Raw genomic sequence first — 21,285 nt, 5'->3', positions numbered from 1 at the left:
ATGATTATTACCTTTAAAGTGATGTACATTCCCGTTGATGTCTGTCATGTCATATGCTGGCCCATTGGTATAGCGCTTGTTCAACTTGTGTTAAGTTGACATTTTTTTATTTTTTTCACGGCCATCAGAAAACAAACACGATAAAGAGAAACTCAACTACTTACGCCCCTCAGCACAATGCCAGTAACAGAGCCAGAACTCAAAGCAGTACGTAGTCTTCCATTGGGTTGAATGTTAAATGAAAGAACAATTACTAACCGTATTCACTCTATTTTTAGTACTTGGATAAGAAAGTTTCAGTTCAGCTAAATGGATCAAGAAAGGTCATTGGTATATTACGAGGCTATGACGTATGTGTTATTAAAATGAGTCTATGAAGAACTATACTAACTACGTTAATTAGATATTTTTGAATGTGACAATTTCAGATGCTTTGGAAGAGAGGATAGACGGAGAGAAATTGAACATAGGTATAACGGTATGTATCTCCATCAGCAGAGAGGTAATCTCAACTTACTAACATTCGTTCAAGGTCATTAGAGGTAACTCGATTGTTTCATTGGAAGTATGTATATGAATCTAAACTAAGTTGTGCCCAGTCTTCATACTAACAGCAATATGTTTTAGGCATTAGACAAGATATAGTCTGCAATTGTATAATATATGTGTGAAGTGTAACTTCTGTGTGTGTACGACTATTGTAATAGTAGTGACCTCCCACTTTAAGCTCGTTAAAACCGCTGTACCATTTCTATTCCATCATTCTTGTATCCACATTTTTCATAAAAGCCCACATTATGAGGCGAACAATCCAAGATGACTTTATAACAACCATTCTTTTGAGCTAGTAAACTCAATGATCTAACAAGATAGTTACCTAGCTTCTTTCCTTGTTCACTAGTGGCAACAGATATGTCCTCAATATGACCCACTTTACCACATTCGTGTATAAGTTTTGATTCTACAAGTAGCATCCCCGTAGCGACAATTGTTCCTGTTGAATTGACAATGACATGTGGTTGATAAATTTCTGGATTTTTAGACCAAGTGGCAAACAAGTTGTCAAATTGTTCTTGATTGATTTCCCCCACTGTTGTTAGCACTTTCAATGTCTCAATATAATTGTTAGAATAATCAGTTGACTTCAATTTTCGAAATGAATAACCATCTGGTAGTGACATCTTGATTTCTTCTTGGGTCATTTTGAGCTACAGCGTTGGATAAACCACTATTGACAATGACAAGGAATGTATCAAATGAATAAAGGTACTAGTATGGGCTATGATTCTACATTTTCGTAATGACAAAAACGAAAAACAAAAATTTAGCCCAATTAGGTAAATGTCTAAATTGCAAAATTTATGACATTGAATAATAAGACATTGAATAAAAGCTACCATTCTCCCTCTCTATTAAAATGTATATATATTTGATGCAATACCAAAGATAATACAGAGACAATCAACCTTACGAGCATTGGTTGACTCGAGAGCTGTCAGTTCTGGAAAGTTTTCAGAGAAAAGAGGCTTATGCAAGAACAACACTTTACAATGCGAGTGAATTTCAAACCCATTTTTTAAGCTTTAAGATTTTGCATCTATTTGAAGTAAAATTTGAAATAGATGGATCTTGCACCAAGAATCCACTCTATTCCAAATACTAAACTTTTTCAAAGAAACCAAAGCTTTGAACAAATCTGGTCACACAGTCCCCATAAACCGTGCTAGATACTCGCTTTAGCTCGAAAAAATCGTGTTCGGGTACACTTGCTATCAAAGGGTGTCTTATTGACATATGTCACACAAAAGTGATACCAATGGAATAGGATCTAGTGCTCCTCGTTCAGAGCAATTGGCATGCTCAGGTGTTGCAAACTATTACCACCAGTCAGCTGTCTCTTATTGACACAAGCCAATTGTGTCTCTACTTTAACTAAAACTGTGGCGATTTGAAAAAACAAATAGAATATAAAGGGAGACGGCAACTTTAGAATTTTTGATCCGCAATTCCGCACATCTTTCTAATCATGAAACTTAGAAAACCTTAAAATAGTTCATGTCCCGATCCCTTTTTTTCCATTTGTTTTTTGCCACCACCATTATCTTCGGTTAAAGTAAAGAAAAGAAAATGTCATTTCCTCAACCTAAACTCACTTACAAAGCATATGCTTATAAAAACGGTAACAGTCCAATTGAGATTGTTGAAGAATCAATTGATTTAGTAAAAAACTCCCAAGGTCAAGGTTACATTGCTCCTCCAGGTAAGATTTTGATCAAAGTTAACTACGCTTCGTTAAATCCAGTTGATTACAAATTATACAAGGTCAAACCGTCCTTTATCGGATGGTTTAACCCTAAACAAGGGTTCGGCCGTGATTTTGCTGGTGAAGTCGTTTCGATTGGTGAAGGAACGCAAACCAATTTGAAAATTGGTGATTATGCTGAAGGTATTTACACTCCAATGTTTGCTCGAGGATCAGCAGCAGAGTTTTTATTGTTGGACCCCAAGACATCACCAATTACTAATAAGCCAGCAAACATTGATCTTGCCCAAGCTTCTGCATTCCCATTGGTTTTGGGAACAGCTTTGCAATTGAGTACAAGAGGTGGCATCAAACTCCCCAACAGTAAAGTCTTGGTGATTGGCGCCGGTACCTCTGTTGGTAGGTATGTGGTTCAGTTGGCTAGAAACGGTGGTGCAAAAGAAGTTGTCACCACCAATTCATCTAGAACATCCGAATTGATTCGTAGTTTGGGTGCAACTTCGGAAATTGACTACCATAAAAACCCCAATTTATTAACTCCAGTATTGGAAAGTGTCAAATCCACTGGTCAATTTGATTATATTATTGATTGTTGGGGTGGCGATGACTTGTTTCCTGAAATCAGCACCATCATAAGAAAAGGCGGTGTATACAACACCATTGTTGGTGATGCTCCAGGTGCCGGATTAGCTGCATTGATTGGTGGCGTCAAGTCAATCACCAGAACCATTAGATCGAAATTGGGCTTGTTGGGATACACTTATGAGTTAATGTTGTTGGACAACAACGCTGGATGGATCGATGAAGCTAGAGATTTGATTGCCAATGGTGAATTGAAGGTTTTCATTGATTCAGTTTACCCGTTCCAAGAATTGAATGAAGCTATTGAGAAATTGGAAAGTGGTAGAGCTCAAGGTAAAATTGTTTTGGAAGTTTCAAAGCCTGACACTACCAGTTCAACAAGTGGATCTACAAGTGCAACAAACACCAATCCATTTAAATAAGACAAGCGCAATACTTTTGAAGAGGAAACACTGTAGAGACAAGAGCTCTCTTAATCGTACGCATTCCCTCATATATTCATGTAATCCTAAATATCAAAAACTAAAGACTTTTAATTGCCCAATATATGTTCGTTTTTAAAATGTGCTGAAAGCTCCCTTTCCTTTACTCTGCTCAAATTATCGTAAATCATTTGTGTATTATAGCGCTTTGCTTTAGTGCTTTGTATGATAAATGAAACTTAAATTCAAACCAACTAAACGACTATATAAAATGTGCTAATTTGGATACTTATGTGGTATTCTAAACCGCACAGTTGCCTTCACTTCTAACGCGTCCCCTTACGACACCTTCAACTCCTCAAGCGTAGTATCCTCTTTACCTTCCATACGAGACGTTTATGGTCAGTTCACTCGCTACCAATTTTGGTGATATTTTATTTCGGTGCTTATTTTTGTTATCGTGTTTTACACAACGCTCACTACACAAGTGCTTTATCCCTTGATACAAGCAATCCACCAATTCAATTCTACGTGATATATACTTTATATAACTAACTCTTCTTATCTGCGACAAGTGCCTTTACGTTTTGGTTTGTCATAGACTCGATAGAAGTATCACGAGATACAGAGTCACTGCTAGTATCGCAAGTGTACTTAATTAACCATCCCACACGTCAGGTTAAATAATAAATGGTAGCGTCGAACTAGGGTGTAACATACGTCATAATTTTTAGAGACACTTGCGAAGCGTCAGTTTCAAATTTACAAAGCGTAGAATCAGCCACTACTAGTATAAGTGGACCACTCTTGAGAGAGCAAGGACCAGTTGATACCTGTGGTTATATGGATTTAGGCGCGCATTGGCTACAAACCCAAAACACTTTGGTTGCTGTCACCTTCTACTCTCCTTTTTTCTTGAAAAACATGACACAGAATGATATAAAAAACACCACCAAATTACACCACCCACTGAACTCAGTTTCTCTTTGATATATTAATGAATCGATTGTTACGCAACCTCATATTATTCATATCACTATATCTAGTTTACAAATACGCTTTCGCCAATTCATTTCAATCACAGCCAACACATTCAGAATCAATAATGTCCAACAACGAAAATAAAGACAGCAAAGATATATTGGAAGGCAAATCACAAGATGAAGTTTTTGTTAATATCGGTGGCAAAGAGGTTCCATTGTCCAAATTGACCAAACCACATGCAGTGGTACATCCTCAACCGGGTCAATTTCCTAAAGTTGAAAAGGAAGCTCAACAAAAGGAGGATGCAAAGGCATTTGATCAAGCTGTGTTGGATCCTGGTAAGCAGAAACAGCAATTTGATGCTGCTTCGTTCCCTGATGTTGAACCAGAAGCGAAGAAGAGAGAAGCCGAGTTAGAGGAGGCTCGTGCAAAGAAGAATGAATGAAAGGGATCTAATATTATATAGGTTTAGCTAATAAAAATTCACGCGTGTTTGATTATTCTAGAAGAAGGTGTGATTTTAGGAGTTGCAAGTTTTCTAGGTTGATGGGTCCTCCTTCAAAGAGGCTAGGCTAACTCGGTATTTCTCCTTGATCTGCCCCGCGAAACTCTGATTCTTGAGTGCGCCACTATGACACTTACGCAATGAAATGTTCATCGGACTGATCTGAAACCTCAGGGGAAGCTAGTCAGTATCTTTTTAGTTGAAGTAACCGCAACTGTGTCTACTATTAACCTTCATAAAGATTTTTGACTTGTCCTGATTCAAAAATGTGGCTGGAAGTTCGCTACTATGCAGTATCACCCAATCCTTTAATTCCGATTGTCGCAAATTTCCTTATCGCGGAATTGTTTATAAAAATAGCAACCCACGTTGATCCCTCAAATTTGACACACCGCTTCTCACCTTCAAGGACAGACACAACAACAGAATCGGGACAACAATAATGACTCCAAAGTCCTTCAAAATAACCCCCAACAGGGTGATTCTTTTTGGTTTCTTGCTCAATTTTATATCAATCCTGCTATTCCTAGCTAATCGTCATTATGCTTCCGAACTATATGAAATGCTTGGGTTTTCTTCTGCTCAAGCGCCCATCCCAACAAACTCAGAAGATATGTTTATCTTAGACGTATCAATAAATGGTTGCACAGCTTACAATTATAGAAACCCTGATTGTGGGAAACCCAAGAGTGGAGATGGTAAATTTGGTGATTTGACGGCGTATGGAGCTGATTGGATTAGGGTGGATAAAGACTTGTGTCTTGGATTATCGTGGTTTAGAAAGGAAGTATTGTGGGTAAAGAAAATTAGCCGTACTGATTATCGAAAAGTCCTTGATGAGACTCATTTGACAGACGAAGTGGTTATTGATATTTCGGTACAGGATCCTGAGCCTGAGTTCGATATCTCAACTGAACAGGAATTAAACAAAAAAGAATGGGAGTATAGATCGAATAATGTTTGGTTGAAGTATGGTCCTCACAATGACAAGAATGTCGTCACTGCTGTTGACGTTTTATTTGGTCAGGATGCTGTTGATCCTAGGCCAGATTGGAATTTTGTGGAGTCTTCAATCAAGGATGTTTGTGGTATCGTGGGATACTCGGCCTTTATAACATTTCGTAAAGGACCCAAAGTTGACTACAAGAGACATTACAACAAACCCTTGGTAATGAATGATAAAGACGAGTTCAAGATTCTCCAAGTTGCCGATTTACATTTCTCGACTGGTATTGGAGTGTGTTTCAATGCTGAACCCCCATCTTCTACTATTGGATGTCGGGCTGATCCAAGAACTCTAGAGTTTATTGGTAAAGTCCTTGACATCGAGCAACCTGATTTGGTTGTGTTATCTGGTGATCAAATCTTTGGCTTGACTGCACCAGACTCGGCAACTGCAGCTTTGAAAGCATATAGCCCTTTTATTGAACGTAAAATACCTTTTGCTGCAGTATTGGGGAACCATGATGCTGAGGGTTCATTGGCAGCCAAAGAGTTGATGCAATTGTTTGCTGATCTTCCCTATAGTGTTGGTGTTGTTGGACCTGAAACAATTGATGGGTACGGAAATTATGTCACAACAGTACAGGGTAAATCAAACTCATCAGTAGCGTTGGCATTCTATTTTGTTGATTCACATGACTACAGTCAGAACAAGAAAGAGTACCCTGGATATGATTGGATCAAAGAAAACCAGTTAAAGTATATGAAGGAACAAGCAGAGTCAATCAAGGATGGAGTAGCTGAGTTTGAAAAGGAGAAAGTCAAACAAAATGGAAAAATTAAGAACAAGACCCACTTGTCAATGGCCTTCTTCCATATTCCATTACCTGAGTTCAAAAACACTACGGAGACGTTAGTTGGTACACCTAGAGAAGATAGCGGATCACCAAAATACAATTCTGGTGCACGTGATGCTTTTCAAGAAATTGGTGTGAAAGCCATAAGTATTGGACATGATCATTGTAACGATTATTGCCTTTTGGATAAACGTCAATCACCAACCGAAGAGAATCAGATTTGGTTATGTTATGCCGGAGGTGTTGGATTGGGTGGATATGGATGTAAAGGGTACCAAAGAAGGACGAGAACATATGTGTTTAATACGGCAAAAGGTGAAATCAAATCATGGAAGAGAGCTGAAAACGAACCAGAAGTTAGAATTGATGAGCAGATTTTGGTCTCGGAAGGTGTTATTGGAAATTGGCTTTAGAGTTAGAGAGTGTATAGTATGCATTTTAAGTGCAGTTTTAGAAAACCAATCTTCATTTTGGCGATCGAGCCGACTGAGCTAGTATTGTCGTCTAAGACATCCGATATCTTTGTCTTGTAGATCTAGATTGCAAAAGAGGCGTATAGGGATTACACAAAATACGCTTAGTTACATTCATTGTTGAAACAAAGATTAACACAACCGAAACGAAAAGATTGTGGTGATTTCCCTTCCTTTTTTTTTTTTGCGACACAACATACAGCTTGTGTATAATTTTTTACATCGCGTCACACAGTTCTAAAGAATCTCACCCAAACTTGTCTGGAAAACCATGGATTGGAGATACTGCCAAGTATCAGGTCTTAGCAACAAGTATCATTAACTGAAAGAAACTTTGTTCTATTATAATGAGCACACCTATCAAGGACACGGATGACCAAGTTCACACCATTGATAAGAATGAAATTAGGGAATTGAAAGCCTGGCTAGCCAAATCTAATTGCCAACATTTGTTACAAAAATTTATCGACAATGGTATCACAGTTGATCTATTACCTGAGTTGGATTCATATTGTTTGAAAGAAATTGGTGTGGGCAAATTAGGAGACCGATTACGATTAGAGATCGCTATAAATGCATTGAAGGCTGATAATTTGAAAAACTACATCGATATTGGTGAGTTGTATAAACGATTAAACTTGGAATTGGTTGCCACGACGCCAACTACAGGAAACGACATCTACAATGTGAGTTCCGTTAACTTAACAGGATCCAATAGTGAGGCAACCTTACCACAGCTAAATAGTCATAATTTGAGTAACTTGAATAATCAACTTTCACTGCTGCGACTGCAAGTGCAACTACAACAACAACAACAACAACAACTACAACTACAACAACAACAACAACCAAGTACACCCAACAAGGATTCCAAAAAGACAATCACTTTCATATTACAAGATGGAAGTGTTAAGCGAGTCAACATAACTGGATGCTTCAATGCACAGGCCATCAAACGAAAGATTGCCAAAAAATTGGGCTTCAAATCACACACTAATCAGTTTGACACTTATATTCATTCGCCATTTAACGATTTAAGAAACAAAGGTGTGCACGGCACCAACTCCTCAGTTGTTCTTTTGTATGATGTTGAGTTGGTGACAATTTGTTACTCTCCGGATCGAATGGAAAAGCATAGGATCATATTGGTTCCCAAGGGAGAAACGCCAACAAAAGCAGCTATTGAAACTTCGAATTTAATTATGCAAAAATATGAAGGAACCAGTGAACGACAAATATCACTGGGACAAGGAAATGCGGCGTTGTCATCTTCATCAACAGATCTTGTTAATACAAGACCCAATATGAGAAACTTTTTTGGACAAAGACCGCCTAGTGAGTTAATTTCATCAAATTTGGCAGAGTATTTCCCCGACACAAAACAAAAGGATTTGGAAAAGACCGTGAGAAATTCAGTTCGACACAGTGTGAGGTTAAGTAAACGGCTCAATTTACCAATGGGTACATTCTCCTCCAGTTCAGTGGCATTGAATCCAAGAGCATCAATGATGAGTAACTCTACTGGCTTTATGTCACACCGAACAATGAGTATATCTTCAGGTGATCAATTTGGATTTGGTCATGTTGGTCCTGGTTTTGGTGGGCTAAGAAGAGATCATCTTCCTCATCGAACCGTTGGTGATATTATGGTGAATAACATATCTGCAATTGATGAAGCAGTTGTCACTAATGATACATCTAGTATGTTTAACAAACCTGCAAATCATTTTCAAAACCAGCACCAAATGTCTGGATTGGGTGCCCATGTCTCCTCCACTTCACCTCCAATGAATTCACAAATTTCACGAGTAACCTCGCACAACCAGGATGCTCGATCTGTGATTAGTAATGCTAGTGGTAGTGCATTGCATCGGATATCGTATTGTCTTCCCGAATCCGATCTTGAAGGTAGTCAAGCAGGGAATGGTGGTGAAAACCGTCGACATTCCACTATACAACTCTTGGATGCTAATATTTCCGATGATGAAGTGGACGAAATGGATGATGATATTATTGAAGAGTTGGACACAAATGGATTTGAGCATGGTGTTCCCGAGAATTGGTTAAAAGGAGCCAAGATTGGATCAGGTAGTTTTGGTACTGTTTATCTTGGTATGAATCCATTCACTGGTGAATTAATGGCAGTTAAACAAATACCATTGCATACCAATAAGCTCAAGTTGATGGAAAACCAGCAAAATAAACTGTCGCAAAAAGTCAACATTGTGGAAGGTAAAGAAAAATCTCATCATCATAAAAGCGATCACCATCATCATCATCATGACAATAAGAGTGCCCAGAAAAGCAATGGTAAAGACACTCCATCGAGAGCAACTACTCCTGTTTCAGCTACTTTTCAACTGCAGCAGCAGCAGCAGCATCAACAGCAACAGCAACAGCAACAGCAACAGCAACAGCAACAGCAACAGCAACAGCAACAGCAACAGCAACAGCAACAGCAACAGCAACAGCAACAGCAACAGCAGCAACAGCAACAGCAGCAACAGCAACAGCAACAGCAACAGCAGCAACAGCAACAGCAACAGCAACAGCAACAACAACCACTGCAGCAGCAACAACAAAATTCAGAATACCCAGCACCTCCCCCATTACCACAAAAGGATACATCTACTCCAACACCCATTCTGCAACGGATTGCCGATCAGGAGAGAGAAATGATGTTACTAAAGGATTTAAATCATGAGAATATAGTTCGATACTTTGGTAGTTCGAGTGATGAGAATTACCTCAATATCTTTCTTGAATATGTGCCTGGTGGCTCAGTACAAACAATGTTGAATTCATATGGACCATTTGAAGAACCATTGATTCGTAATTTCATAAGACAAGTATTGATTGGGTTAAACTATCTCCATGGAGAAGACATTATTCATCGTGATATCAAAGGAGCAAACATTTTGATTGATATAAAAGGTACTGTTAAAATTGGTGACTTTGGAATATCGAAAAAAGTTAGTACTATTGATGAAGAAGATGAAAATTTGAAAAAAACAGGTAAAAGAGCATCATTACAAGGTTCAGTGTTTTGGATGGCACCAGAAGTTGTTAAACAAACCACGTATACTAAAAAAGCGGATATCTGGTCAGTTGGTAGTTTAATTGTTGAAATGTTCACAGGTAAACATCCATATCCTGAATTGAGTCAAATGCAAGCATTATTTAAGATTGGTAATCATATACCACCAACAATACCTGAGTGGTGTACTGATGAAGCAAGAGCATTTTTGGAAAAGACATTTGAATTACATTATTCAAGGAGACCTCATGCTAGTGAATTGTTGAATGATCCATTTTTGAATGCATTGATTATGTCGAAGCAGTAAGAGGAACAATAGAGGGTAAGTATTTAGATATATATGCTTATATTACTAAATTGAAGTATCAGCCGTATCATTGTTGAAAACAATACTATTCTGTAGTGTAATGATGATATGATATAGATTGCGGAGAAAAAATGGGGATTAATGTCGCAAATTCGACTTTATGACACGACACTGATATAAAGCTAAAAACTCCTCATTAACAATGTGCTTTTGTATATAATTTTTTTTTTTTCTTGTGTCTATGTGTGTTTGTGTGTGCAATTGAGTCCTCCAGTCATCAAAAACTATCGTCATCATCATCATATATTTTCTACACACTTGCAACAAGAAAATAAGTATTCAAACCCATCATCGAATTAATCATCAGATTGTACTACAACCCGCGAAAAAGGTTGCGTCATTACATTTATTATATTACTATCCACAATCAACTTTGAAACCACTTCAACTTCACCAACTAAAAAAAAAAAAAACTAACCTCCCAACATTACTACTGATCTAATTTACCATTTCTTTTTAACGTTTCCCTTTACATACTACATCATCTGTATTAATGGAAATCCCGTTAAAGTCCCAGCCAAAAGTTTCAACGGTAAATTTACTCGATGAGTCTAAGTTTCAAATTGACAACAACAATAACAACACCAGTGATCAATCTGGAAATCACCGAGACCCCTCACAGGTAGCCCTCGAAGGGCTGCAGCCACAACAACACGAAGACGACCACTACCATCACCACCACCACCACCAACAACAGCAACAACAGCAACAACAACAACAACCTCATCCACACCAACGTCATGCGCATAAATCTGGCTTGGAGTTTCTGAAGGCTCGTCATGCAAGTGTTGCAGGCCCATTTGGTAAGCAAGAAATTGCAGCAGCTACGCCAACTACTGGTTTCCGTAAAAGTGAGTATAGGAGGTCACGAGGGTTTTCTGAAACTGAAAAGAATAATTTTGATCTGGAAACTGGACAACGTATCTATCGAGATGGAACAATACGACCTCAACTTATCAAACAAGGCTCAACAGAGTTTCAAGGAGAAGATGACGGAAATGATGATAGTAGTAATGGTGGTGGTGGTGGCAACAAATTGCATGCACGCTCACATGACAGTACTGTAGATGCTATGAGTTACACTCGAGGTTTGGAAGATGAATATATCCCAGGCTTGGATTTTTCTGAAATGGTTTACCGATGGAACAACACTTCTGATTTGGACTTGACCAGAACTCGTACCACCAACAGTACCATGAGTGCCTACACAACACAATCAAATACCCCACGAAGTCATAATGCGTCGTACTTGGACTTGAATCTTTTACATGCACAAGTTGCTCCCCAACCAATACGACACAATAGTCAAATACCGTCCAAACTTTCATATTCAAAGTTGCATGATTATATGAAGATGAAGCGCCCTGAAGGACAATCCACAGGCTCAAAAGATACAGAGGTGTTGAAGCTTAAACAACTTGCAGAACAAGTGGAAACCCCTAGTCATAGTCCTAAAAGGGAAACTTCTGGGACCGGGTTACAGATGAGAAAATCAAAGAAGCAAAAACCAGCATCAGCTGCTCTGGATTCGCAACCTGGTAGTGGTGGCGATGTTGATTTTGAAACGATTTTAAACAGTTTACCACCAAATTTCAATGATTTACCATATTCACAACGTAAAAAAGTTGTGCGCAACTTTTCCGATAGCGTTGATTATTCACAATTTTCATTGTTTGCCAAGAATTACTTGAACGGAGGTGGCCCATTTGGATCTCTAGGGTCTTCTGGTAAGACCCCTAAAAGTGATGGAGGGTTTGGGTCGAATGATAATAGCTTTACCAGAAAGCAACGTGTTGGTAGTGTAAATACGTTGGCTGGAAGACTTCTTGCGAGAACATCAACCACTGATATCAAAAAGATGCAAGAAATGAATCAAAAGTATAATGTTGATGAGCGAGGTGCAATTGTCATGGATCATGAGTTGGGCAAATGTATTGGATATGGAGCGTGGGGTACCATACGCGAATGTGTTGATAAAAAGGGTAACATCAGAGCAATGAAGATTGTCAAATCAACACGAGATTTTGATTTCAGTTGTCCTGGTAGTAGGAGAAATTCTCGCGTTGAAATGTCTTCTGTAGCAACTAATCCAAAAGTATTGGAAGTTTTCAAAAAAGAAATTTCCATTTGGAAACAATTGAATCATGAAAATATACTTCCATTGATTGACCATTTTGAGACAGAAGATACAATCTTTTGTTTGATGGATAGAATTGAGGGTGGTACATTATTTGATGTAGTTACAATGTGGGGTCAGTTTAATAGTGGGTTGCATTCTCAATCAGGTCCAGTTAATTTCCAAATTGAAAAGCAAAGGAAAAGATTGAATGAAATTATCGATTACTCGAAACAGATCGTTACTGCATTGTTGTATATGCATGAAGAAAAGGGAATCGTTCATGGAGACATAAAGTTGGAAAATGTATTGGTGAGAAGGGATACAGATGACCATTGTAAAATGATTTTATGTGATTTCGGTATGGCAAGGATTTACAGTATGCGGATTAGCAGAAAGAATTCGATGAAGCGTCCTTTCAAAATGACCAGCAGAAGAAGATCACCGCCACCACCAACATCGTCTCCACAACTATTATCCCCCAAAGATGATTATGATGATACTGATACGTTAATGATCAGAAGCAAATCATCAAACACTGAAAATAGGAAACCATACCCTGGAGGTGGTGACGGAGCTAATGCCAAAACTTTGGATCATTTGATTAATGATGACTCGCAAATTGGCGTGTCAAATTTTTTCAAGACTCATGGTCCTTCTATACAATCGGTTCATTTGACCCCCGTTTCATCAGAAGGGATATCACCAACGACATCTGATCATAAACTAAATCATTCAGCGCGAAATACAAGTACCAATGATTATTTTGAATTTAGTAAGAAATGGCTATCTTCTAACAATGGAAACGGTACAACCAATAATGGTGTTAATGGTGGTGTTGACTCTGATTTACCTCATTCACACATTGGATCGTTGCCATATGCATCTCCTGAGTTGTTACAACCTAGTCCACCACCATTGGGTCCGCTGGCTGATGTATGGGCTCTAGGTGTGTTGATGTATGCCATGTGTGTGGGTAAGTTGCCGTTTCAGCATCAATATGAGCCAAGGTTACGAGCGATGATAACTGCCGGCAAGTACAACAAAGCCGAACTAAGAAAAGCGTGTTTGATAGAGTGGGTATTGAAAGAAGAAAATAGTAAGAGTAATTCCGCTGGTGAATCCCTGAGTGGCAAGAGTTCAGGAGAGTCTCTTGATAGAATCGATGAAGAAAAGGGAGGAGGAAAAGAGGAACTGGAAGAAGAGAGCATACCAGCTGCATTGATGATGCAATCGCCATCAATGGTTGACCTAAAAAGACAAGAAGAATTAAGCAAGCTACGTGATGATTGGAAATTGTACAAACTGAGCGACAAATTTCCAGAATTTACAAAAATTTACGATACCATTGTTGGATGCTTGGAAACGAATATAACCAAACGATGGGATACACAAATGATTTACGATAATTTGAGCAGAGTAAAGGAAAGGGAGCTTTCAGCACATTTTAAAAACGAACATATATTGGGCAATTAAAAGTCTTTAGTTTTTGATATTTAGGATTACATGAATATATGAGGGAATGCGTACGATTAAGAGAGCTCTTGTCTCTACAGTGTTTCCTCTTCAAAAGTATTGCGCTTGTCTTATTTAAATGGATTGGTGTTTGTTGCACTTGTAGATCCACTTGTTGAACTGGTAGTGTCAGGCTTTGAAACTTCCAAAACAATTTTACCTTGAGCTCTACCACTTTCCAATTTCTCAATAGCTTCATTCAATTCTTGGAACGGGTAAACTGAATCAATGAAAACCTTCAATTCACCATTGGCAATCAAATCTCTAGCTTCATCGATCCATCCAGCGTTGTTGTCCAACAACATTAACTCATAAGTGTATCCCAACAAGCCCAATTTCGATCTAATGGTTCTGGTGATTGACTTGACGCCACCAATCAATGCAGCTAATCCGGCACCTGGAGCATCACCAACAATGGTGTTGTATACACCGCCTTTTCTTATGATGGTGCTGATTTCAGGAAACAAGTCATCGCCACCCCAACAATCAATAATATAATCAAATTGACCAGTGGATTTGACACTTTCCAATACTGGAGTTAATAAATTGGGGTTTTTATGGTAGTCAATTTCCGAAGTTGCACCCAAACTACGAATCAATTCAGATGTTCTAGATGAATTGGTGGTGACAACTTCTTTTGCACCACCGTTTCTAGCCAACTGAACCACATACCTACCAACAGAGGTACCGGCGCCAATCACCAAGACTTTACTGTTGGGGAGTTTGATGCCACCTCTTGTACTCAATTGCAAAGCTGTTCCCAAAACCAATGGGAATGCAGAAGCTTGGGCAAGATCAATGTTTGCTGGCTTATTAGTAATTGGTGATGTCTTGGGGTCCAACAATAAAAACTCTGCTGCTGATCCTCGAGCGAACATTGGAGTGTAAATACCTTCAGCATAATCACCAATTTTCAAATTAGTTTGCGTTCCTTCACCAATCGAAACGACTTCACCAGCAAAATCACGGCCGAACCCTTGTTTAGGGTTAAACCATCCGATAAAGGACGGTTTGACCTTGTATAATTTGTACTCGCCTGGGTTCAATGAAGCATAGTAGATCTTAAGTAAAATCTTACCTGGAGGAGCAGTGTAACCTTGACCTTGGGAGTTTTTTACTAAATCAATTGATTCTTCAACAATCTCAATTGGACTGTTACCATTCTTGTAAGCCCATGCTTTGTAAGTGAGTTTAGGTTGAGGGAATGACATCTTTTTCTTTTAATTGAATCGAATGGGCAAAAGGTGATGGCAGAAAAGGGGCAGAAATACGAAGACATTTAAAGTCTGTTAGAGTATAAAAGATAGGCACAGTAGATATATGATTTCTATAAAACCCTCTTCTTTCCAACGGGCAACGGCGGTCCTATCTATGATTAGTAAGTAATAGAAAAAGCAAGCACAAAGTACATTAGCTCTTCTCAGCTTTTTAGTTGTAAATGCGATGAAAAGCTCTGTGAGCCATCGCAGCCAAAGTACCATGTCTCAGGCAAGATCATTAAGTACCCGCCGTACATACGGAGTTGAATAACGGAAGCGGACGGACAAGCATGTAGTGTTTCAAAAGGTTTTAATTCTAATATGCAAAAATAGGATGTGTAATATCGGATGAATTTTTCGGAGAAAAATTACCGTTCCCGTTATTTTATTTACTTCTTAAACATGCTGGAAATGGATGCAACCAGTGTTATCGAGAATATTGACTACAACTTCACTGATAACATGGTTACAATCAGCAGTGTCAAAACCTTCTCGCTCATATATAAGCACCTTTACAATTCATCCTCAATTGTCCGATAATTTTATACAGCTCTAAAACTTGAAATATATCTACAATAACTACCGCAACGTTATTAACACGCCACATTTTTGTATGGAGTAGGAACATTTTCGGATGTTGTAGATAAGAAGCGGCTGAACAGTAACTATCGGTTGAAATTACTTGAAAACATGAATCGCACAGAAAACAAAATAAAGGTCCGTTTCGAAGTCCCATTGGCGTCGTTTTTGTGCCACATATGTCATAAACACACCCATTCATACCAATTGCAACTCGTTACGATTTTTCCAAGCCTAAGTGTGCAAAGAATATTGCTCAGGGAGGTTGCTAAGTCAGTTTTGGCTAAAGCTTCGGGTTCTTTGAAGAAGTTTGTAATTTGCAATCAAGCAAATTCTTGGCGTGTAAGGGCTTTACTCCGATTTATTGGATAAAATAAGCCTCTATTCAAACTAATTGAACAACTATGCAAAATGTGCTGATTGGATACTTATGTAGTATTCTAAACCGCACAGTTGCCTTCACTTCTAACGTGTCCCCTTACCACGCCTTCAACTCCTCACGCGTAATATCCTCTTCACCTTCTATATGAGAGACTATACTACAATTGGTAGCATTCAGCTAGGGTGTAACAACGTCTGCCAATAAACTCCGATCTACAACTCTTTGCAACTCAGATGCAATTCATCAGTACAAACGCACGCAAATATGCTTCCTATATGAGCCCATTATTGGCAACCATTTGAGGAGATCCACCCTGATTTGAAGTAATCCCACCAGTACTACTATTCAACCCCACCTCAGGTATCAATGACGTATGGATGTTCATGGCATAAATCGTAATAAACATGACAATGATATGAAGTCCCAAACAATAGGCAAAAAACACCATCCTGGTTAATCTCGTGGCCAAAATTGCTCTGGTTAACGATATGAATAGCCTTTCTAAAGGCGACAATTTTGAATTGATTCTCTCCTGCTCTTTTATTCTGAATTGCTCAATTGGATGTAATTTTTTTTCATAGTTGCGTTGATACTCCACATCATTACGTTCTAAATCAACATTGGGTTTGGGGTTGAGAAATTTTCTTCCTGATGCTGTAGTAGTGATGTTTTTCGTACCCGGCGTTTGGAACGAAGCCAAGTACCTTCCTCTTTCATACAATTCTTCGTTATCATGTTTCAAAGCATTCACTTGTCGCTTGAGATCATTGACTTTATTTTGCAGTTTCCGAAGCTCTTCTTCAAGTTCGTTGTTCTTTTCTCTAAATCTGTCCCTTTGTTTTGTAATGATTGGTAAGATGGATGATTCATCAGATCCATTAACACCCTTGTCTCCAGACATTCCTGAAATTATACTTCCACTTCTCATATGCGATGGTCGCGTGAAGCGACTCATACCAGATATCAAACTAGCATTGTCGTTGAATCTGTTTTGACCATTCGAGTCCTGTAATTCAACTAAATCATTTTCCAATTTCTCATTCAACTGTTGTAATGAAGTTATTGTTTGTGCTGAAGCATCAACTTGCTTTTGAAGATTATCAATCTTGGTAACCAAGTCATTGTGTTGTGATCTGTACTGCGCTAGTTCTTGAGTCATGGCTTTGTTTCTCTCAATGACTATGGTGTCTAATTTGGCACCTTCTCCTTGACCATTTTCATCCCCATCTTCGTCATCATCATGTCCAAATTCTATTTGACGAAGCAAGTGCAATTCTTGTTTGATCTCTTCATAATCGGAAGCTTTGCTCAATTTCAATTTCAAGTTCTTGATTTCTTGATTCATTTGTGAATTTTCTCTATTTATTGACTCAATTTTAGTCTCGTATCCCTTGGAAGATTCAGTCAATCGCTTCCTCACTTGATCCAAACTAGCAACAAGTAGTACATTTTCACTTTCAACTTCTTTTACCTTCTTGTCACATTCGTTACGCACCATATCTGCGTCATTATCATTCTTTGATTTAGAAATCTCCCTTCTCAAATCTTCATTCCTCTTTTCAAGATCAAATATCCTTTTCTTTGCCAGTTCAGCATCTCTTCTAACCATATCAAGCTCGGCTAACACAGATGCCGAAGTCTCCTGGTTGTTGACGTTCCTATTTTGATTGTCCAATTGAAGTTCTGACACCTCTTTAAAAGCCCTTAATTCTTCAATTTGCTTTTGTGCCGTGAGCAACTTATTCTCAAATTGTTTCTCTTTTACACTCCAATTATTCTCCTTCTCTTCCAAAATAGCCCTGAGTTCATTTTCTTTAGCCTTGACTCGACTGCTTAAAAGCTCCGCTGATTTTTGTTCGTTTGAAAGTAGCCTTTGTTTCAATTGATCGTAATCAGCCTTTTTCGCCAACTCATCTTCTAACCTGGTTACTTCAGCTCTAAGTTTGGTTGCATCGTTGCCCTCTATCACCGAGTCGAGTGACATTTCCAACAAGGGTCGAGGATCGGGAGCTTCCGCAATTAATCGATAAACCCCAAAAAAGTGATTTTCAGCATTTTTACTCTTATTTGTAAGACTGTCAATTTCATTCTGATACAATTTCAATAGAGATTTGATTTGCCCTAGCTTTTCATCATCCTCTAGTTTCTTGAACTCTTTAGTTTTCGTGGCCAACGCTTTTCGACTCAAAACTGACGACTTTTGGTATTCTTTTATTTCTAACCCTTGTTCATCGAGCTTCTTCTGTAAGCTAGGCAAGTCTATTTCAATCCATGTTTGTAACGCATGTTCAAACACGTTCGGCGTGGCATTGCTAGTGGTACTATTCTCTGTCATAGTCTTTGATCGTGTTAAATGTAATCAGTAGGGTTCTAAAAGTTGACACGATCGTGACAGAAAGAAAAAAAAAAAAGTTCATAGAGTTCACCAATCGGGACCCACTCCAGCACAGCTGTGTGACACCTTTCTCAAGACATGCTGTCTCTATGTACACACTCATCTACATTGCCTCTACGTTATAACCACCACATTGCGTCACTTTTATATGTGCATTAATTTATATCGTATAAAATATAAACAAACAAGGAAAAGATAGGTGTGAATTTTCTCTTTGATAAGGTGATTAGATAAAGGTTTCGTATGGAACTGGGGCCAATGTTTGTGGAATGTTTTCTTTAGCTGAAACAACAGTAGCTCCTCTTGGTTTAGCAGCATCTCTCTTCAAGTTAACGTATTCACCTTTAGCCTTGGCTTCTCTCTTTTTAGCAGCATTTGACTTAACTCTGTCCAAGAATTCTTGACGACAAGCGGAGTGCTTTACGTGTTCAACTCTCAAGTTTACTCTCTTTTCAATGTATCTGTTTCCAACAACCTTGTTGATAATGACACCTACAGAAGATTTGGTAACGTTGAAAACAATACCGGTCTTACCGTGGTAGTATTTGTGTGGCATACCCTTTTGAACAGCACCATTGGCTTTGATGTCAACAATGTCACCAACTTTGTAAACCTTTAAGTAGGTTGACAATGGGATGGCTCCATGTTTTTTGAAGTCACGTTGGAAAGCGTAACGAGTACCTGATCTGTAACCGTGTCTAGAAAAGGGATTGTTAGTAAGATATTCTAATACGAAAACGACTAATCCGTGGGCATATAATAACTCCATTGAGGACGGTGTTATGGCTTTACGTGAATTTCAGGGTTACATCCTTGACGAGACTTTTCAACATAACCGATCAATAACTGTATAGCAAATGGCAATCGAATTTGATTCTTTGAAGTTGCTGGATGTAACTTATGGAGCAATCTTTGACTCATGTTGGTGACAACTTTCTTTACATTTCAATTTTGTAGATTCAATTCCACTGCATGCAATAACACACGCTTCGCCCCTTTTTGCTCCCCTCTCTGTCATGGAGTATCCCTTTGTTCTCTTCCACGGATTATCTTTCACTATCAATCACATACGATTTACCCATTTTTGTATTTAGTTGGTGATGCTTCTAGGTTCTACTCAACACTGTATGAAAAAAAAAAAATTTCAGTATTCTTTCTTTTGGTTGTTACGGTGTGCACCAAGGACAAATTCTATGTGGCACTACCAAGTGATCATGAAAGAGTGCGCGCTACAAAATTTTTATAAAGTGCGAAAACAAACAAAAATCGCAGACGAGTCTATAGCCCTATCAAGTCCAAATTCACGTGATTACATATTTTTGCAACCAAACCATTCCACACCAATCCACCATACAATGTACGCGATAACACCCTTTTACCACACAACTTCCCGCAATCCAAAATCAATGTATATTGATATGTATTATTATTAATTTACATGTAAAAAAGGAAGCTAATAATCAAAAGTAGAGTTATAAGTGCGAATCCATTTATTCTTCTTCTTCTTCAGCATCTTCACCACCTTCACTCTTCTTGTTTTGAGATCTTCTCTTAACTCTACCTGGTCTTCCACCACCGTATGGAGAAGTTTGAGCAAAGTCAATGTGTTTTTGAGAGTCCAATCTAACAACAAATGATGGAACATTAACGATTTGTTTACCAACAGCAATGTGTCTTTGAGTGATCAAAACTCTAGCGTGGTGGATTGATCTAGCCAAACCCAATTTGAAAACTTGAGTTTGCAATCTTCTTTCCAAGAAATCTTCAATTCTCAAAGCCAAGACATAATCCAACTTCATCTTGTCTTCAGACAAGACACCAACTCTAACCAATCTTCTAATCAAAGCATTACCTTCGAATAATCTCTTGGTATCTTTTTCGTCTCTGGTCAACAAGTTACGAGCAGCTCTTCTAATCTTGGACAATTGGAAACCAATTCTATAGATTTCTCTCTTGTTCTTCAAACCGTATTCACCAGCCAATTTCAATTCAGCGTCTAAACGAGCTGATTCATATGGTCTAGCTGGGGTGGAATAAGTCTTTGAGTAAGTTCTTGGAGCACCTATAAAATTGTTAGAATTCAATGTTCATCGTGGAAAGACAAAGAGATTTCAAAAGAAAAGAGGTGGGTGTTACTCCAAAACAATGATTAAAAAAAGAACAAGTTCCACAATCGTACAGAATGCATTTACAAAACCTTCTTTTTCACCACTGACGCAATTCAAAGCGACAACCAGTGAAGAATGCCCCCAGGTTCAGCAGTTTAAACTGAACTGTCAGCATTTCACCATGTAACGTTGTCTTTTGAAAAAAGCATCATTCATGATGTTCTTCTGTGTCTGAAGTGTCGGGAGTTCAGACACATAATAAAGATAAGGTTTGTAAGCATTCAATGATTGAGTTATGAACCCATTATTTGTATCAAAGAATGGAGGACCCGAACCTCAACGACCAGGAAGCAGTAGTCCCATACCAAAAGTGAGGAGACATTTGCTAATGAAATCGTTCAATGAAGTAATCTATCAAAATAACCTTGGATTAGTAGTTCCTAAATAGTGAATAATAGTAACATACGTGGCATATTGTACTAGTGATGACTTTGCTAGG

The 21,285-nt window shown here is 38.4% G+C and overlaps 11 protein-coding genes across 11 annotated transcripts; 6 read left to right on the top strand and 5 right to left on the bottom strand. All coding sequences in view use genetic code 12, as the record gives it.

Annotated features, from left to right (window-relative positions):
- Positions 1 to 177: 177 nt before the first annotated feature.
- CPAR2_211300 (mRNA splicing protein) lies at positions 178 to 577 on the top strand (the record flags this gene model as incomplete). The annotated part of the gene is made up of 4 exons (XM_036810080.1): positions 178 to 207; positions 279 to 350; positions 404 to 478; positions 533 to 577. The coding sequence occupies 4 exons, from the start codon at positions 178 to 180 to the stop codon at positions 575 to 577; spliced, it is 222 nt and encodes a 73-aa protein (XP_036666653.1).
- Positions 578 to 731: 154 nt separating this feature from the next.
- On the bottom strand, positions 732 to 1,202 carry GNA1 (glucosamine 6-phosphate N-acetyltransferase; the record flags this gene model as incomplete). The annotated part of the gene is made up of 1 exon (XM_036810079.1): positions 732 to 1,202. The coding sequence occupies one exon, from the start codon at positions 1,200 to 1,202 to the stop codon at positions 732 to 734; it is 471 nt and encodes a 156-aa protein (XP_036666652.1).
- Positions 1,203 to 2,127: 925 nt separating this feature from the next.
- Positions 2,128 to 3,267, top strand: CPAR2_211280 (uncharacterized protein; the record flags this gene model as incomplete). Its single annotated transcript, XM_036810077.1, has 1 exon — positions 2,128 to 3,267. The coding sequence occupies one exon, from the start codon at positions 2,128 to 2,130 to the stop codon at positions 3,265 to 3,267; it is 1,140 nt and encodes a 379-aa protein (XP_036666651.1).
- A 1,105-nt stretch (positions 3,268 to 4,372) lies between these two features.
- ASR3 (Asr3p) lies at positions 4,373 to 4,696 on the top strand (the record flags this gene model as incomplete). Its single annotated transcript, XM_036810076.1, has 1 exon — positions 4,373 to 4,696. One exon carries the CDS (start codon positions 4,373 to 4,375, stop codon positions 4,694 to 4,696), a length of 324 nt encoding a protein of 107 aa, XP_036666650.1.
- A 502-nt stretch (positions 4,697 to 5,198) lies between these two features.
- Positions 5,199 to 6,968, top strand: CPAR2_211260 (phosphoprotein phosphatase; the record flags this gene model as incomplete). The annotated part of the gene is made up of 1 exon (XM_036810075.1): positions 5,199 to 6,968. The coding sequence occupies one exon, from the start codon at positions 5,199 to 5,201 to the stop codon at positions 6,966 to 6,968; it is 1,770 nt and encodes a 589-aa protein (XP_036666649.1).
- Positions 6,969 to 7,375: 407 nt separating this feature from the next.
- STE11 (mitogen-activated protein kinase kinase kinase) lies at positions 7,376 to 10,372 on the top strand (the record flags this gene model as incomplete). Its single annotated transcript, XM_036810074.1, has 1 exon — positions 7,376 to 10,372. One exon carries the CDS (start codon positions 7,376 to 7,378, stop codon positions 10,370 to 10,372), a length of 2,997 nt encoding a protein of 998 aa, XP_036666648.1.
- Positions 10,373 to 10,925: 553 nt separating this feature from the next.
- CPAR2_211240 (protein kinase) lies at positions 10,926 to 14,024 on the top strand (the record flags this gene model as incomplete). Its single annotated transcript, XM_036810073.1, has 1 exon — positions 10,926 to 14,024. One exon carries the CDS (start codon positions 10,926 to 10,928, stop codon positions 14,022 to 14,024), a length of 3,099 nt encoding a protein of 1,032 aa, XP_036666647.1.
- A 110-nt stretch (positions 14,025 to 14,134) lies between these two features.
- On the bottom strand, positions 14,135 to 15,274 carry CPAR2_211230 (uncharacterized protein; the record flags this gene model as incomplete). Its single annotated transcript, XM_036810072.1, has 1 exon — positions 14,135 to 15,274. The coding sequence occupies one exon, from the start codon at positions 15,272 to 15,274 to the stop codon at positions 14,135 to 14,137; it is 1,140 nt and encodes a 379-aa protein (XP_036666646.1).
- Positions 15,275 to 16,554: 1,280 nt separating this feature from the next.
- Positions 16,555 to 18,618, bottom strand: CPAR2_211220 (uncharacterized protein; the record flags this gene model as incomplete). The annotated part of the gene is made up of 1 exon (XM_036810071.1): positions 16,555 to 18,618. The coding sequence occupies one exon, from the start codon at positions 18,616 to 18,618 to the stop codon at positions 16,555 to 16,557; it is 2,064 nt and encodes a 687-aa protein (XP_036666645.1).
- Positions 18,619 to 18,904: 286 nt separating this feature from the next.
- Positions 18,905 to 19,760, bottom strand: RPL21A (60S ribosomal protein eL21; the record flags this gene model as incomplete). Its single annotated transcript, XM_036810070.1, has 2 exons — positions 18,905 to 19,376; positions 19,750 to 19,760. 2 exons carry the CDS (start codon positions 19,758 to 19,760, stop codon positions 18,905 to 18,907), a joined length of 483 nt encoding a protein of 160 aa, XP_036666644.1.
- A 408-nt stretch (positions 19,761 to 20,168) lies between these two features.
- On the bottom strand, positions 20,169 to 21,259 carry RPS9B (40S ribosomal protein uS4; the record flags this gene model as incomplete). Its single annotated transcript, XM_036810069.1, has 2 exons — positions 20,169 to 20,740; positions 21,253 to 21,259. The coding sequence occupies 2 exons, from the start codon at positions 21,257 to 21,259 to the stop codon at positions 20,169 to 20,171; spliced, it is 579 nt and encodes a 192-aa protein (XP_036666643.1).
- Positions 21,260 to 21,285: the final 26 nt, after the last annotated feature.

The sequence above is a fragment of the Candida parapsilosis genome, contig 005809, assembly GCF_000182765.1.
Source record: "Candida parapsilosis strain CDC317 annotated contig 005809".
NCBI classification, from domain to species: Eukaryota; Fungi; Ascomycota; class Pichiomycetes; order Serinales; family Debaryomycetaceae; genus Lodderomyces; species Lodderomyces parapsilosis.
This window is presented reverse-complemented; position numbering and strand designations above follow the sequence as displayed.